Source organism: Rhinichthys klamathensis, unplaced genomic scaffold, assembly GCF_029890125.1.
Source record: "Rhinichthys klamathensis goyatoka isolate OS25496 unplaced genomic scaffold, OSU_Roscu_1.1 h1tg000042l_1, whole genome shotgun sequence".
Lineage (NCBI taxonomy): Eukaryota > Metazoa > Chordata > Actinopteri > Cypriniformes > Leuciscidae > Rhinichthys > Rhinichthys klamathensis.
Window position 1 is genome coordinate 4,863,889 of NW_026606589.1, and position 17,022 is coordinate 4,880,910.

General features: G+C 39.4%; 1 protein-coding gene across 2 annotated transcripts; it reads left to right on the plus strand.

The window, feature by feature from the left end:
• Positions 1-284: 284 nt before the first annotated feature.
• On the plus strand, positions 285-11,993 carry slc35c1 (solute carrier family 35 member C1). 2 transcript variants are annotated; one of them, XM_056247157.1, is made up of 3 exons: positions 285-373; positions 730-1,235; positions 11,368-11,993. In XM_056247157.1, exons 2-3 carry the CDS (start codon positions 761-763, stop codon positions 11,937-11,939), a joined length of 1,047 nt encoding a protein of 348 aa, XP_056103132.1. In that variant the 5' UTR covers positions 285-373; positions 730-760; the 3' UTR covers positions 11,940-11,993. The 2 variants fall into 2 exon arrangements, with proteins under 2 accessions (XP_056103132.1, XP_056103131.1); XM_056247156.1 differs by lacking the exon at positions 285-373 and having other exon boundaries at positions 572-1,235.
• The last annotated feature ends 5,029 nt before the right edge of the window (positions 11,994-17,022 follow it).

The following is a 17,022-nucleotide window of genomic DNA, read 5'->3' on the forward strand; positions in this document are numbered from 1 at the left end:
GTAAGTAGCCAACATTTTATTTCCCATAGCCCCAAAATGCAAAAATGTGCATTTTAAAATAATAAATATCAATTGTCTGACGCCGTTAACTCAAATGTAGGTTTATTCTTTAAAGCTGAGATAGAAACTGTAGAACATTTTTTATATAGCACTTTTAAATTGTGGGTTTTTTTTTCATCTCGTCGTTTTGATGGGAATGAAGTCTGTGTTTACACAGATATTAAATCTATTCCATTGTAGTGATAACAATCACAAACGTAGGCATACTACGGTAGAATGTCTTAAGGGAAAGGAGGAGTTCAAAATTAAAAACACTTCCTGATGTACTAATGTGCAATGCAAATGGTTTGGAGCAAGTCTGACGTCCAGGAAGGTAAGACTCAGGTATCAAATTCTAACATAGTTTTACATTTTTAAACGTTACACACATACAATTCGAAGTTATTTTATTGTTGTTTAGATAATAAATGGTTAGGCATCTCAAAACGATCCCCTACTATTTGTTTTATTGTGAGAGTATGTGCAGTTGTATGTTTATAGCTAGGTGAGGGTATCCCTTTAAGAAACGCGGAACAGGGAAGTTGTAGACCACTCTGGCTATCGCCTGTCGCTTTTCTCATGTCCAGCTCAGAGATTCACAGGGAGCCGGCGCGAAATGTTGCTGTTATTATGAAATAACTAATGTTCATTTGCATTGTTCTTCTTCCTTTATTCCGGAAACATGAACAGGTCTCAACTCAAACGATCCAGAATATTAAGAATGGCCTTCACAGACTACACTCGTCCGGGGGACAAAGAAGAGACCTTTATTATGAGAGCGACAAAAATCGGTTTGGTCGTGACCCTTTACTGGTTCGTTTCGATTTCCATGGTATTCCTGAACAACGACCTGTTAGACAACAAGGACCTAGATGCGCCTGTCTTCATCACATTTTTCCAGTGTGTTGTTAGTGTTGGATTATGTTTGCTCATGAACGTTCTCGCAAACTTTTGTCCTGGATACGTGGATTTCCCGACTTTAAAATTTGATTTGAGAGTGTCCAGAGAGATGTTGCCGTTGACGATCGTGTTCATCAGCATGATCACATTCAACAACCTGTGCCTAAAACATGTGGGAGTTGCTTTCTATACGGTTGGCCGCTCGCTTTCCACCGTATTTAATGTTATTTTGTCCTACACTGTTCTAAAACAATCAACGTCCTTGTACGCGGTGCTGTGTTGTGGAGTCATTCTAGGTGAGTATCAACCCCTCCCAATCTCTCTTACCAAAGAAATTTACACACAAATGGAAACACGTTTCCTCAATGTAAATAAAAATAATTATTAAAACATTGAACTATGTGAGTTTTAAAACATCTATAATTAATCGAATCGCGAGGCAAGTAAAGATGCACACTTCTAATAAAAATAATATTAATTTTGATTCTAAGAAAATAAGTCTACACCAAGTCTATAAGGATAACGTCAAATAAAAACATGGAGATCCAATCAGAATCCACCTGACTTTTAAAGTGCTCGAGCATTTAAGGTTTACATGCATCAAAGGTAAAAAAAACTGTTTAATTTCCTCATAATATACATTTGTATGGCAAGCCATAGCTTAAATTGTTCCCAGCGTTACTCGTCTAATTGCATTGTTACTAGTAAGAATTCAATTAGAGAGCTCTCTAATTTAATTATTACTAGTAAAAATAACAATTACAGAGCTATCTAAATGATTGCTAGTAAGAATTACAATTACAGAGCTCTCTAATTCAATTCTTACTAGTCATAATTACAATTAGAGAGCTCTACAGATACATTTTTACTAGTCATATGTCTCCATTGACGTCTTCCATTCATTTTAATTATGGAGCTCTACAATTGAATTCTTACTAGTAACAATTCCAATTAGAGAGCTCTCCAATTCCAATATTACTAGTAAAAATTCCAATTAGAGCGCTCTCTAATTCAGTTTTTACTAGTAAGAATGCAATTGCAGAGCTCTTTAATTCAATTACAGAGCTTTGCAATTATACATATCTTTAATTAGTTTTTTTACTAGTAAAAATTAAATTAGAGAGCTCTGTAATTGCATTCTTACTAGTAAAAACTGAATTAGAGAGCTCTCTAATTGTAATTGCTACTAGTAAGAATTTAAATGTAGAGCTCTCTTATTAAATTCTTAGTAGTAAAAATGCAATTACGATGAGTAACGCTGGGAACAATTTTAGCTAAAACGGCTTGCGATAAATTTGCACATCACCACATTTTCAATGATTCTTTTCCTTGCCATTGTTCTACATAGTCGGCAGTCTTAATATATCAATATCACGATTAGTTTTAATAGTATGTAACCATTGTATATCGACATAAAATATACTTCAAAATCACCTACATGAATTATAGCTGCTAAAAGAATCGCAAAAAGAATGATTTAACGCGCTACCACAGCGCATGATCCCTAAGCAGGGATGGATTACTGACCGGGCCTATGGGGCCAGTGCCCAGGGGCCCTTGACTACCAGAAGCCCGGGGGGGCCCTGGGGTTTAAGGCCGCACAATCCAGTTTGGTTCAGAAGACCCAGTAACAATGAAAACAAATGTGTATTAATGCTGTAATAAATGTGTCCCATAGCCTACACAAGGCCTCTACAAGGCTCTTGGACTATGAGGGCTCCCTGGAACTTACTGTGGGGCCCTATGTGAATATGAAGGCCCCAAAACCTCTTATAGAACTATTGTCCCTATAAATTTAAAATATAAAAATATATTTATTAGAACCAATCTTTGAGCTTATTTTTTTTGTGTGAAAGGTATTGGAAAAACAGTTGTTACACGTTGTTTGAACAACTGTAAAAGATGCACCTTCAAATAAAAAAGGCAATTAAGCAGAGTGTATATTGGAAATTACAGATTTTCTTTTTTTACTGGTCAAACCAAAATCTTAGGTATCCAGCACTCGAAACGATTGGTCCAATCAGATTGTAATACCTATCACCACTAGCCTAGAGACGTCAAAACGATCCACAGCATTTTAGAGGGGTGGACCTCAGTTCTTCTATCTATTAGATCCAGGGGCGTAGCCAGTATTGGGCCAGGGCGGCACTGGCCCACCCACATTACTCACATTACTCGTTTTCCGAATAAAATGGAACTGTCGAAGCAAGTTGTAAAAAGCCTCTCTCCGGAACGTTATTGGTTGCTATGGATGCTGGGGGTTCCGACAGGAAAACTCACAGCGGCGTCGGCGCCACAATAATGGCTAAACAACTTTCTTTAATGTGCTATTTGAAAAAAGCAAGAGTTGAGGAAGAAGACACGCCACTGCCTTCATCTACCGAGTCCACACAGCCCAGTTCTTCAGACTCATTACCCCAGGAGAAGGCTAGTCAGGTGCTGGTGGCGGCTGCTTCTTGCTCCCTCTCTCCCGATCAGCCTGACTCGGGTTTACCCGCCGATCTAACTGTGATATTATTATTTTAGCTTACTTTATTTTCGGGTGAACTGTCTTTGCACTGCTGACTAGCCTGAATAAAATAGACAGGTTATTGTCTACACTGGTTTGTCCAGCCTTTATTAAGCTCTGTTGGTTGAACATGATGATTTGCCGAATATAAAGGTGTAACTGTTTTTGCAGTTTGTCTATTAATTTTTCTACTCTCTAAGGTTAATTATTAGTGAAGTCATTTTTTTCTATGAAAAACTATAGGCCCACTCACATTTTCACTGGCCCACCCAAAATACAATTTCTGCCTACGCCACTGATTAGATCTGGGGGCAATTTTAAAGTTAAATGCATTAATCTGAACTTTGAGAGTTCGGAAATATAATAGCTCAAACCCATGTTCAGCAGGCAGCCTAAAATCATTAGAAAGGATTTTAAAATATTGGGGGTTGCAAAAAACAAACAAAAAAACTTCCATCTCAATAAGTGTATTGTGATTCTCAAAACATTTGGTGACCAAACAGAATTTCATTAAGTTTAGTACACTGTATACATATACAACATAGTTCATTCGAGTTTATTTAATTACTATTAACTAAAGAAGAGCTTTAATTAGATCAGTTCACGTGCCGCTTGAACCGAGGAGCTACTGCGATCTGTCACGTCACTTTAAAGAGCGCCAAAACGGTATTTATTGTTTGAATTTCGTAATAAACTTGACATAATTTGAAAGCTGAGACTTTGATATCGAAAGTAACCTGCCTTGTCTTGTCTATCGGTGTCAGTGGCCTCTTTGCGTCGGGATTTTACATTGCGTGCAAAAACAATGCGTGAGATTTGGCAGCCGCATTAAATTTATTAAAAAACGATTTATTAAAAAATAGGGGGTGGGGGGGCTTTGTAGATAACTGGCCCCAGGGCCTTTACAAGTCTAATCCGTCCCTGTCCCTAAGGGAACGTCTGGCAATTCCACCAAGTGGTTAAAACTTAAAACGTATAATTTATTATAATATAATTTGATTAAAAAAAATTGGTGAATTGCAGAATTACAGGAAGGTATTGGCACAATTTCAGCTGTAATAAGTCAGGCTGGTTACTAGGCTTTGGGACATGAAAAAAAAACTTTAGGTGAATTACAGTAGTCCTAATGTTTTTATAAAAAACAAATTGTGTACTGTGCATACAGGGAGCTATTGGCACAATTTCACCTGTTGTAAGTCAGTCTGGTTAATAGGAACTACAACCTTTGAAACATGATAAAAGAAAAATCAACTTTTATTATATTACAGAAATTTCCTAAAAAAGAATTGTTTACTGTAAATAAATGAAGGGAGGTATTGGAAAAAAGTCAGCTGTAGTACGTCAGTCTACTACCAATACAATCAAGCTTTGGATTTTGAACATGTCTGCTTTTGAATGTTAAAAGTAATTTTAATTAATACAAAATACGTTTTAACAACTTGGAGGAATTGGCAGACGTTCCCTTTAGGGATCATGCGATGTGGAAGAGTGTCAAAGCATTCTAGAGTATACATATGCAGCTATAATGCACGTAGGTGATTTTGAATTAATAAATGTCGATATACAATAGTACATACTGTTAAAACTAATCATGGTGTTGATATATTTTTTTAGACTGCTGGTGACTCTATAGGCATGGAAACTTTACCGCGCTCCGAGAGCCCTCTAGTGGTCGGTAGCATTTCTGTTATTTCGTTGTGTTGTACATTTTCCGTTGTGTTGTGGCTCATTTTAAGATTCAAGATTCAAGATTTCTTTATTGTCATACCACAGTACACTGTAGTACGAAATTACGTGCAAAGTTCACAGCTTGAAAAAATAGCACAGAAACAATCAAAAACACCGTAAAAAAAAACAAAATATTAGCTACATAATAAAAATAAATAAAAAATGCTTGTATGGGTATGCGGAGCATGTAGAATGATAAATATAAATATACAACGTCTTAAAACTGGTAAATATAAATATCTAGATATATACAATTGAAGGTATAAATATCCATATCTAAAATAATGCATTTGAGCATAAGGTGCGGTCAGAGCAGATAATTATGTACAGGAAGTATTCACATTGATTGGTATGTTTTAGTAGGTTTTTGTGTTCAATAGTCTGACAGCAGTGGGGAAGAAGCTAGTTTTGAACCTTGCAGTCCTTGTTCTCAGACTGCGATACCTCCTACCAGAGGGGAGGTGGGAAAACAGTTTGTGGCCAGGATGAGTGGGGTCCTTGATGATCCCCTTTGCTCTTGACAGGCATCTTTTCTGGGCCAGCTCCTGAATGGTCGACAGAGTAGTCCCAATAGTCCGCTCAGCTATCCTCACCACTCTGCTCAGCGCCTTTCTCTCTGAAGCTTTACAGTTCTCAAACCAAAGAGAGATGTTGCTGGTCAGAACACTTTCAATGGTGCCCCTATAGAAAGTGGTCAGGATGGATGGACTAAAGTGGGCCCTCTTCAGCCGCCGCAGGAAGTGCAAACGCTGGTGTGCCTTTTTGATGAGGGAGGAGGTGTGCAGATTCCAGGACAGGTTGTCAGCCATGTGAACCCCCAGGAACTTTGTGTTTTTTACGATCTCCACAGCAGTCCCATTGATGTAGATCGGGGCATACACAGGCTGATTTCTCCTGAAGTCAATCACCATCTCCTTAGTTTTATCGACGTTCAGGACTAAGTTGTTTGTCCTGCACCAGTCTGCAAAGAGTCTCACCTCCTCCCTATATGCTCTCTCATCTCCGTCCTGGATAAGACCCACCACTGTCGTGTCGTCTGCATACTTTATGATGTGATTGGTGCTGGACTTTGCGCAACAGTCATGAGTCATCAGTGTGAAGAGAAGAGGGCTAAGAACACATCCCTGCGGGGAGCCAGTGCTCAGTGAGATGATGGTAGATGTATTGTTGCCTACTCGCACAAACTGAGCCCTGTCTGTGAGAAAATCCAGTATCCAGTTACACAGAGGAGAACTTATGCCCAGTGCGTCTGAGCCCAGCTTGTTGACCAGATGCTGGGGGATTATGGTATTGAATGCCGAGCTGAAATCAACAAACAGCATTCGCACGAGAGTTCTTGTTCTCCAGATGTTCCAGGCTAAAGTGTAGTGTGGTGGATATGGCATCCCCAGTAGAGCGGTTTGGGCGGTAGGCAAACTGAAATGGGTCCAGTGAGAGGGGGAGGGCAGATGAGATATGGTCCTTTACTAGTCTCTCAAAGCACTTCATTATTATGGAAGTGAGTGCTACGGGCCGGTAGTCATTCAGACTATTGATAGTGTGTTTTTTTGGAACAGGAATGATGGCTGAGGTTTTATAGCATGAAGGCACAACAGCTTGACTCAGGGAGATGTTGAATATGTCTGTGAGGACATGAGACAGTTAGACTGCACACTCCCTCAGCAAGCAGCCCGGTATCATGTCTGGACCAGCAGCTTTCCGTGGGTCGATTTTCTTCAGCACCCGCTGGACATCTGCTGGATCCAGTCTGAGCACCTGGTCTCCTTCCTGTGGGGTGGTTTTCCTTGCTGGTGTGGTATTCTGTGCTTCAAACCTACCGAAGTAATTGTTAAGGTTGTTAAGGAAATCCATGTTGTCATCACAGGACTGGGGTGCAGTCCTATAGTCCGTGACAGCCTGGATTCCCTGCCACAGTTTCCTGGTATCTCTGTGGTCATTGAAGTGACCCTGGATTTTTTGTTCATGTGCCCTCTTTGCCAATCTGATTGCTTTGTTCAGATTGGCTCTTGCAGACCTGAGAGCAGTGACATCCCCAGATTTGAAGGCAGAGTTCCGGGCCTTGAGCAGGGCTCGGACCTCTGTTTTCATCCATGGTTTCTGGTTCGCCCGGACTGTAATGTTTTTTGTGACACATACATCATCCATGCACTTGAGTATGTATCCTGATACGACATCAGCATACTCCTCGATGTCTGTAGTATGGCTTTTGGGGGCAGCATCTCTGAAGACAGACCAGTCAGTGCAGTCAAAGCTGTCCTGCAGAGCTGACATGGCTCCCTCTGGCCAGACTCTCACCTGCTTTGAGGAGGGCTTTGTTCTAACAAGCAGGGGCCTGTATGATGGAGTTAGCATGACAGAAATGTGGTCAGATGAGCCAAGGTGGGGGCGGGGTGATGCTTTGAATGCTCCCTTAATGTTTGTATAAACATGGTCCAGTGTGTTGGTTCCCCTTGTAGCAAAGTCCACATGTTGGTAAAAATGAGGGAGGACTTTTCTCATGTTTGCCTGATTGAAGTCCCCAGCAACTATGAGTACTCCCTCTGGATGTGTAGTTTGCAGCTCGTTTATGGAATAAGACTAGAGTTTTTAGGGCTGCTTTAGTATCTGCATCGGGAGGTATGTATATACCAATGATGATTATGGCAGAGAACTCCCTTGGAAGATAGAAGGGGCGACATTTAACTATTAAAAACTCAATGTCCGGGGAGCAATGAGAATGAATCCCATCTGTGTTTGTGCACCATCTGTTGTTGATATAGATGCACACCCCACCGCCTTTAGATTTACTACTGAGCGCTTCACTTCTATCCGCACGGAAAGTAGTTAGCCCCTCCATGCTAATGGCGTTCTCTGTGACTGTGTCATTTAACCAGGTCTCAGTGAAAATCAGAGCACAACAATCGCTCACCTCCTGTTTTGTTGTTAAGTCCAGTCTGATATAGTCCAATTTGTTCTCCAATGAGCGGACGTTAGCCAGCAGGATTGATGGTAAAGGCGTTCTACATGGGTTAGCTCTGAGCTTAGCACTAGCTCCTCCGCGCTTACCCCTCTTCTGCCTCCGCAAACACCGCCTCCGCTTCCTCTGATGGCGGGTAGCGCTGGAGCGAAGAGTCGGTGTTGTGCAGGCCTCTCGGGGAGAGCATAGCAGTCCTAGCATCTTGAGTGAGTCCGCAGTGTTATGATCGATAGTTCCTACTTTACCAACCATGAGCAGTAACAGTAGATCATGCCGATCGTACGCCAGTCTCCTCTCACTTCGTCGTTCAGCAGTCAGATCTTGGTCGGTGTTTTTAAAACTTTCATCTGTATTTTTACCGTGAGCCATTGCAGCCGCTGCCGACATGGGCGCCGCCATCTTAGATCAAGGAAGGTTTTCCGTTGTGTGGATTAATTTAGTTGTGTTGTGGCTTAATTTCGTTTTGTTGTGAACTTATGTTTGCTTTTTAATGTCGTTGTGTTGTGCACTACTGGGCCATCGTACTTTACCGCGTACAGCTCGTCGAAAACAAAAACGCCCATTGCCATAACGACATCAGCTCTGCTTGTCCTGAGGCTTCCTACACCGTAAACTAAACAGACTAACGAACAATGACATTGATTGTACCATATCAATGCGAGCGCGAGTCCGAAGATGAAACATTGGAAGAACTATTCATTAAACCCGAACCTCCATCGCAAGGACATTTCGAGCAGGACGTTTCTCAGTGATACGCTTCTCAGTTTGAGGTACATTATGAGATGTTGCAACTGTAATTCCTCACCATCAGCATTATTTATTGCACATATTGCAGTGAACACGTGCAAACTGTATCAATTACAGTGCATGTCTGCAATGTATACATTAGCCGAGCTCTAGCGTGAATGACTGATGTAACATAAACGTTGGTAAAACAAATCTTGCTCCATGCTTAATCTTTCCTTAAAGTAGTGAGAACGACAGATAATCTGCATTAATAGACACAGTTTTAGGTAATAGTGGCCCACAGCTGTTTAGCAGAAGTATTTCAGTAAGACAGTGATAACATGAGTTAGCCAGTTAGCAGGAGACCTACACAACGTCAAACTCAAAACTAAGTATTTTGAACATCTTTCAAGAGCAAGCGGTTTGCGAATCCTGCATTTAACTGGATTTAAGAAGCAGTCGTCAGTAAAATAAAGGGAACACCGCAAAAGTGTAGGATTATACTGCTGTGATATCGTGGTAAAGATTAATATTCTTCACATGCTCGTCCTTGGGCAGTGAAAAAAATACTGGCTTTAGCCTACCTCCACATTGTAGAGCACAGGGTCTTCTCGACATGATGCTATCCAGTATCCACACAAGAATCAGCTGCCGGTTTGAGGTTCAAGTTTTCCCTGGTGTCTGCGCGCGCAATAAGTGGGCGGGCAATATGCTAATGGTTTGTCTTGGCGTCACGACAAAACGGCTTATGACTCGTTTGAAAAACGATTCATTTCATTGACTTTATATACAGTGCACTTTCAGATTTAAAACTTTGCAGGATGTTTTCATTCACTTAGAGCTGTTACACACTACATGAAACGTCATTTTCAAAAATCCATAATGGGTCACTTTAAAGCAGATGATGACATAATGGCAGTGCACGGTTATAATAAACAGAATATTTTTGTTCGTTAGTGTGGACTATAACTATAAACTTTTAATACACATTATAATGCTACGATAATAGGATAGTCTATAGCTACCACAACTATGACAATATCGAAACAGAGGATCAGTATCATTATCACTCTCAGTATTTTTAACTGAGGAATAATAAAAACAGTGACAGCCAATCAGATTCCACCTGACCTAAAAGTGCTTGAGCTTTTAACGGTTTATCTGCAGAGTGCACTTATGGGCCGTTTACATGACACCGTTTTCAACTAAAAATGTTCATTTACACAACAACAGCGTTTTGGTGACCTGAAAATGCAAGCTTTTGAAATCGGGTTTCAAAGTGGAAGTTTTTGTCTCTGTGGAAGCAAATTTGTGAAAACATCATGCACAGGCGTAATACGTGTACAGTCTATGGGCCCTATTTTAACAATCTAAGCACATGTTCTACAGCGCAGGGCGCAAGTGCAGTTAGGGCGTGTCCGAATCTACTTTTGCTAGTTTAACGACGGGAAAAATCGTTGGCGCCAGGCGCATGGCCTAAAAGGGTTGTCTCTATTCTCTTAATGAGTAATGGGTGTGCTTTGGGCTTTACCTGCAATAAACTAATCAGTCTCATCTCCCATTCCCTTTAAATGCCAGTTGCGCTCGCGCCTTGGTGGATTGGCTATTTACATGACGGAATTTGATAGTGGAAAGACCGAACGCGTTTCCAGAGCGCAAACGGATCTGCTCATGCGCGAGGTTAAAGCGAGCGAGCAGGCCATCTACGGGACAAGCCGGATTCCACCATATCTTTATGTACACAATAATAATCTTTTACATTGTAATCCTATTATTTTTAATATGTGGCATGTTTGTGTGCTGCCCTGTGTGTTTAATAAGCAGAGTGTATGCGTGTTGTGGACCCACCTATAGGCGCACATTTCTAAAGCGCTCTTTAAATAACAAAAACAAATATTGCGCCATTGACTTTAGACCAGGTTTCAGTTGGTCAATGGCGCAGTCTATTTCAGTTGCCTCAAAATAGCTTAGTTACATCAATGCGCCTGAACACACTGAAAACTAGCGAAAAACACTTGTGTTGCGCCGGGTGTATGATAGGGCCCTAAAGGTGCATAGTGTTTCTTTACAAAGTGACATCGCCAACTAGCCTACTGGCCTTGTATACATAACATTTTAATGTTCTTTTCACGGATCCTTATGAATGGGGATTGTTTGGACAACGTTGTTGTCTGTACGTGAAAAAAAGCAAAGGAAAAAACTAACCTTTCTTAATACATCATTTTATATATATATATATATATATATATATATATATATATATATATATATATATATATATATATATATATATATATATATATATATATATATATACCCTTAGAATAAACAGAATGTTATTCTTCACTGGTCTAAAACTAAAAAGTAAAACCAGGAAAATGCCTTTGATTTTTGTTTTATACTTTCCCAGCGACTGTGAGGATCCCGTTCATCAACACAATGGTGTCGATGTCAGGTCCTGCTGCAAAAGAGGAATGCTGACAGTTTGTGCTTTGTTCTTTGCCTTCAGGTGGATTCTGGCTGGGTGTGGACCAAGAATCTGTGGCAGGTTCCCTTTCTTGGACAGGTGTCATTTTCGGTGTAGTTGCCAGCCTTTGCGTATCTCTCAATGCCATCTACACAAAGAAAGTGTTGCCAGTGGTGGATGGAAATATCTGGAAGCTCTCCTTCTACAACAACCTCAATGCTAGTGTACTCTTTATTCCCCTTATGGTCATTTTAGGGGAATTTAAAAGCGTGTTTGAGTTTAGCCGACTGACACATTTACATTTTTGGGGCATGATGACTTTAGGTGGAGTCTTCGGCTTTGCAATTGGATACGTGACGGGACTTCAGATCAAATTCACCAGTCCATTGACGCACAATGTGTCCGGCACAGCCAAATCCTGTGCACAGACTGTGATGGCAGTCGTCTACTGGGCGTCCAATAAGAGTGCACTCTGGTGGACAAGCAATATGATGGTGCTGGGTGGATCCTGTGCCTACACCTGGGTCAAAGGACTTGAGATGAAGAAAGTGCAAGTGCCTGTAGAAACACAAATCACAAACATAGAGAAAACTAAAGATGACCCAGGGGTGTGAAAATATTTTGGGAATTACTTTGTTGGAGAGACTGTCCTGTCTGTTTAGTACATCTATATATTTATGTATATTTTATGGGCATTTGAATATTTGATGTATAAACATTACCTTTGTAGTGTAAATTATTATTATTAAAACCTTTTTAATAATACTCTATCTAACTTTTTTAACAACACCATATCTCCAGCAACATAGTTGCTGTGCCTGACAGATTAAGTACTCTCAAATCGAAAAAAAAAAAATCGAAAAAATGTATTGTATATATTAGTATTAATTGCATCAATCAATAAGAATACTGCTAAATGAAGGCTATATACTATATATAAGGCTATATTTTTTATGTATAAATATGTGGATTATGCAGCCCCAGCGTTCTTGAAGTGTCAAATGCTTCTATCATGACAAAAAGACAATGTAAACAGTCAATGGTGGAAAAAAATGGTGTGGTTTAATTTCAGCCTGCATCAAGTCAGATTGTGGATTGATCATTCAGAATATTTCATCCAGTTCCTTCTGCTTGAAGATCTCGAGACATCACACTATAATAATAATAAAACCAGCACATTCTCACCTCTCAAAGATTATCTCATTTCGTCTGGAATTTATAGCTCAGGGTTTTACAGCCATAGACTGCACAATGCTGACATTTTCAATGAAAATTATAGATATGTTAGTTGTGAGTGATGAACAGCCTCATGTTAACCAATTCAAGATGGTTGACATGTTTGGAGAAGTTGAATGTGGAATCTATAGGCTACATTTCTATGCATAGAGCATTCAAATTTGGTAAACAAGCTCAAGCATGCTTGACATATGAGAACCAATGAGGTTCTTTCTCGAGAGTAAAGCTAATACAGTTGAGCTACCATTTCCATATTTGAGTGATATATATGCTGATTAATGTTTAATTGCCCAATTAAATCTTTTCATCATATAGGGATCGTGTCTCTTCAGAAAACGTAGATTAAAACACTCAATTCATATGGATTTTTTTTATAATCTCTTTATGAATGTTTTGAACAGTCAGAGTTTTGTGTTGAACAGTCAATGTTCTCAATAGAGGGACATAAATATCTGATTTCATATATATTAATTTATGTTCCAAAAATGAATGAAAGTCTTTTGAAACCTTTAAACTTGTTGCACAGACTTGTTTGTTTAAGGTGGGTGCATCTCTATTGTGATTGTGAAGGTGGAACATGATTGCTTAGGGTTAAAAGACAAAGCAACAGATGGGGATTAACCTGTTCCTTGGGATGGTGTTATTTATTCACTGCATCGTCCTGTTATAGGACACTAAAAGTCTAATTACAACAAATGTCTGGTTTGGATTTCTGGCCATTTACACATGAGTTAACAAATACTGATAAATGAGGCAAGACACAAATATTGAATATTTATGTTTTTTTGAACGAGGTCTCCACATAGTTATATATATAGTATATATAGGCTATAACTTGTTACTTGCTGGTTTTATTATTATACTTTAGAACATAAAATATTAGGTCAATGTAGCACAGATCAACTTTGTGCTGCTGCCCGTGATCGCATGAAGGATCAGCCAAAAATCCACATGCTTCTTAAAAAGCGGATGTTTCAGAAAATGCTGCGGCAAATTTTTGTGCCATCTAGTGGTTCAGAGGAAAATTAAATCAAAGGAGCATTTTACCCCATAGCCCCGTTGTACCCTACTACGGTAGGCCTACTGTACATTCGTCACACAAGGTAATACTTTAATCGCCTAATCAAATTGTTATACAACGTGTACTGCAGGGGTGTCCAAACCTGTTCATCGAGGGCCATTTTCTGTAAGAGTTTAGCTTCAGCCCTTAATTAAACACACCTGAACCAGCTAATCAGGATATTCAGGATCACTAGAAACTCATTGGAGCTAAAGTGGCACGACAAAAACTGCCATGCAAGAAATCTTCAAATTGAGATAGCCTTGATGACGTGGCTGCCGTGATACGCAGGCTCACTAGTATACAGCCTTCCGTTTGAGAATTACCCTATGTGTGTCAATGTCCTAAAATAAAGAGCATTGATTTAAAATGGAGATTAACTGACTGAACTGCTTAGTTTCAACTCACACATTCAAGGTAATCAGAGTATTCAGACAGACCATGGTGTAATGCTATGAAATGAAATATTTCTTGTTTTTTAAAGTCACCATGAAGTTAAAATTCACAGTTCTTGATTTTTTAATGGAATACTGCTATTTATGTGCCTCGGAAATCGGAATATTTTATTGCGTTCATGCCATGTCGTATTTACCGTAAATAAATAAAGCTCCATACATTTTCGAATTGCTTTCGCTGTACTTTGATGTAATACACAGATTGGTATGTATGAAGCCACTTCAATGCTAAGTCCCAATTCAGAGGCTGCATCCTTCGAAGGGCGCATTCGAAGGCCGATTGCGACAAAAGGCTGTCACTCCTGTGAAATGAAGGATAAAACAGAACGATCCTTCGCAGCCTTGTCTACCCCAGAAATTATTGCGCACCAGTGACGACAGGATTTTTTTAAAGTTGTCATAGTTGCTAGGTGACAAGAACAATCCTCAGCAGGCTAGACAGTTCCATTTAAGAATTTTCGGTCCGACCTTAATGGCCTTCGAAGGTGTGTCCTTTGAAGTCAACGTCCTTTGAAGGATGTAGTCTCTGAATTGGGACGCAGCTCAATTTGAACACATCTTAAATCTGCAGTGGTCAGTTGTTAAGAGTCGTAGCTCTCAGAAAATTGCGAGTTTACATGTTGTCATTACAAGTGCTACAAGCACGTGAAGGCTTTTCACAGTTCAGAATCGTTACGGTAATTACAACATGGAATAAACACCTCAAAATGACTTCCCCTCCCTCTCTATGGAACAAAAAGGGCGTTTCCCAATTTGTGTGTTTTCAAACCCGGATAGGTGTTTTTAACCATCCAATAAGCTCTAAGAGGCCATGCATTAGCCTACTATTATTTTCTTCTTGTTTTCTCGTGATCTCAACTTTTTATTATGTCTAGACTCTAGATCATGAGAAAACAACTTATGTCGAGATGAATAGAAAACAAGAAATAAAAAAGAATAATGCTGCATGCTTTTAGGACCTCCATAAATAAGGAATGTGCGTTTTTTTTAAGTGCCTCGGGCAAAGACATGAAAACATTTTACTCATGTCATGCATACAACATCTTTCGTGTAAATACATACACCTTAACTCAGTTACTGACTAAAGTCGGCGACTATATTCCAATAGTATTGCAATTAAGGAAAAATTATAAATAAAATGTGTTTGTAAAATATAGACTACATAGCTAATTGTGACAAATATACAAACATTTTTTTCAAAAGTAAGATCATTCAGTTTAGTCTATGCAAAGAAACTGTTGAGTGATCTTTAATATAGAAATCTTTCACAAACCATATTTCGTTAATATTTTAAGTGTGACAACTTCACTAGTCAAAATATGAGCATGTGCAAACCATTTAAGCTGAATACCTTCTGCAAATCAATTTAGAAATAGTCAGGTTGGGGTATTGTTTGAATCTTAACGGTTCCGATTCTGCTTACCGTTCTTATCAATTCCAAGTTTCGATTCCAAGAAATGGAAGAGAAAAAGAAAAGAAAAATAAGTAATTTAGATATCAAACATAATTATTCTGTCTCTTTGCAAAGCATTCTGTTGCAGCTGAATACCATGAACAAAAGTCAGCAGCCTAAAGAACACTTGCACAAGGAACTTTTCCCTAGGGTTTTAACAAAAATACCTACCTAAAAAACTAATATAAATTTCAAACAAGATGAGTAAACAGTCAGTAGTAAAATAACAACAAATAAAATAACAACAAATTAGCAATTGCACAAATAAATAAAACTGAACAAAGTTCAGGTACAGAAATTGAAAACTGTAATCAAATATAAAATAACAATTTTCTTTTTATAAAAAAAAAATAGATTCATCCTTAATAAAGTTGCAAAAGTTATTCAGTCAAGATCAGTGAGTGGTTTTCTTTTTCTTTTGTTCTTTGATTGACATTGATGCAGATGGCAGCAGGTTTGTTAGGCTGCTGTCAATTTAAGACCTAATGCACGCATCCAATATACTGATATATGCGTTTTCTTTCTCAACTGTTCACATTCACTTAAGACAAAACCGACTGTGTTTACAAGGATCTTTTGACATAAGTTTGAGAGGCGGCTCTCTGTGCGTGCGCTTTGGATGTGTCCGCAGCACAGAAAATGTCTCTGGTTACCTAATGTAACCTTGATTCCCTGAGCTTGATGAATGAACAATGTGGTTGATGGCACTATCGCCTATGTTTATCCCAGAGGATTATGTGACATCCACAGTGTGGATGGCACCATCACAGTGTGCTGGGGCCGAATGATGCAAACGGCAGGAACGCCAGCACTTTTGCATAATGTTGCAACAAGTGGCAAGCTTGCCCGTGCTGTGTGGTTAATGGTGGCGGATGTGCCAACATTATTGTATTGCCAGTGCTGTCATGAGCATAATACAAGTGAGGTTATACTAACGCTGGCGTGATCAAGAGCAGTACCTGAAGGTGTTTCATGTAAATGAGCATTAGTTAACACCATGCACATGAAACACAAAAGCAGCAGCAGCGCTGGTGCCAATCTAGTCAGTCATCTACAACGATCTGTGTCGACATGAAAACCCTCAGCTGTGGTCTCCGCCCTCGGCTCACAGCTCCACCATGGAGGAGAGAGCATGAGGAGCTGGGCTAATATCCTGAAGGGTTGGGTGAGAGGAATGCGGACGCTTAGTCTACATGAGCTCATCATCAGGGTAGGGTTGCACCAGCAGTTCAAAAGTTCTTACTTAAACTGGAACGTAAAGTCCAAACTAGAGGCTTAGTACAAGCTAGTTTGTAACAGTTATAAAATAAACAGGTAGGATGATCTGACCCTATCAGATTGTCCTACCAATATATAATATATGTTTGTTTACATTTATACTACAGACACTCATACTATATAGAACATACTTTTCAGCGGTTGTGAAGTACGGTAATTACTTGATTAGCTGGTTCATTAGCTGTTTGATTAGGGTTAGAGCTAAACTGCAGGAT

Coding starts and splice junctions, on each gene's coding strand:
- slc35c1 (XM_056247156.1), top strand. CDS start 722: ATGAACAGGTCTCAACTCAAACGATCCAGAATATTAAGAATGGCCTTC. Junction 1,236..11,367: donor GTGTTGTGGAGTCATTCTAG/GTGAGTATCAAC, acceptor CTTTGCCTTCAG/GTGGATTCTGGCTGGGTGTG.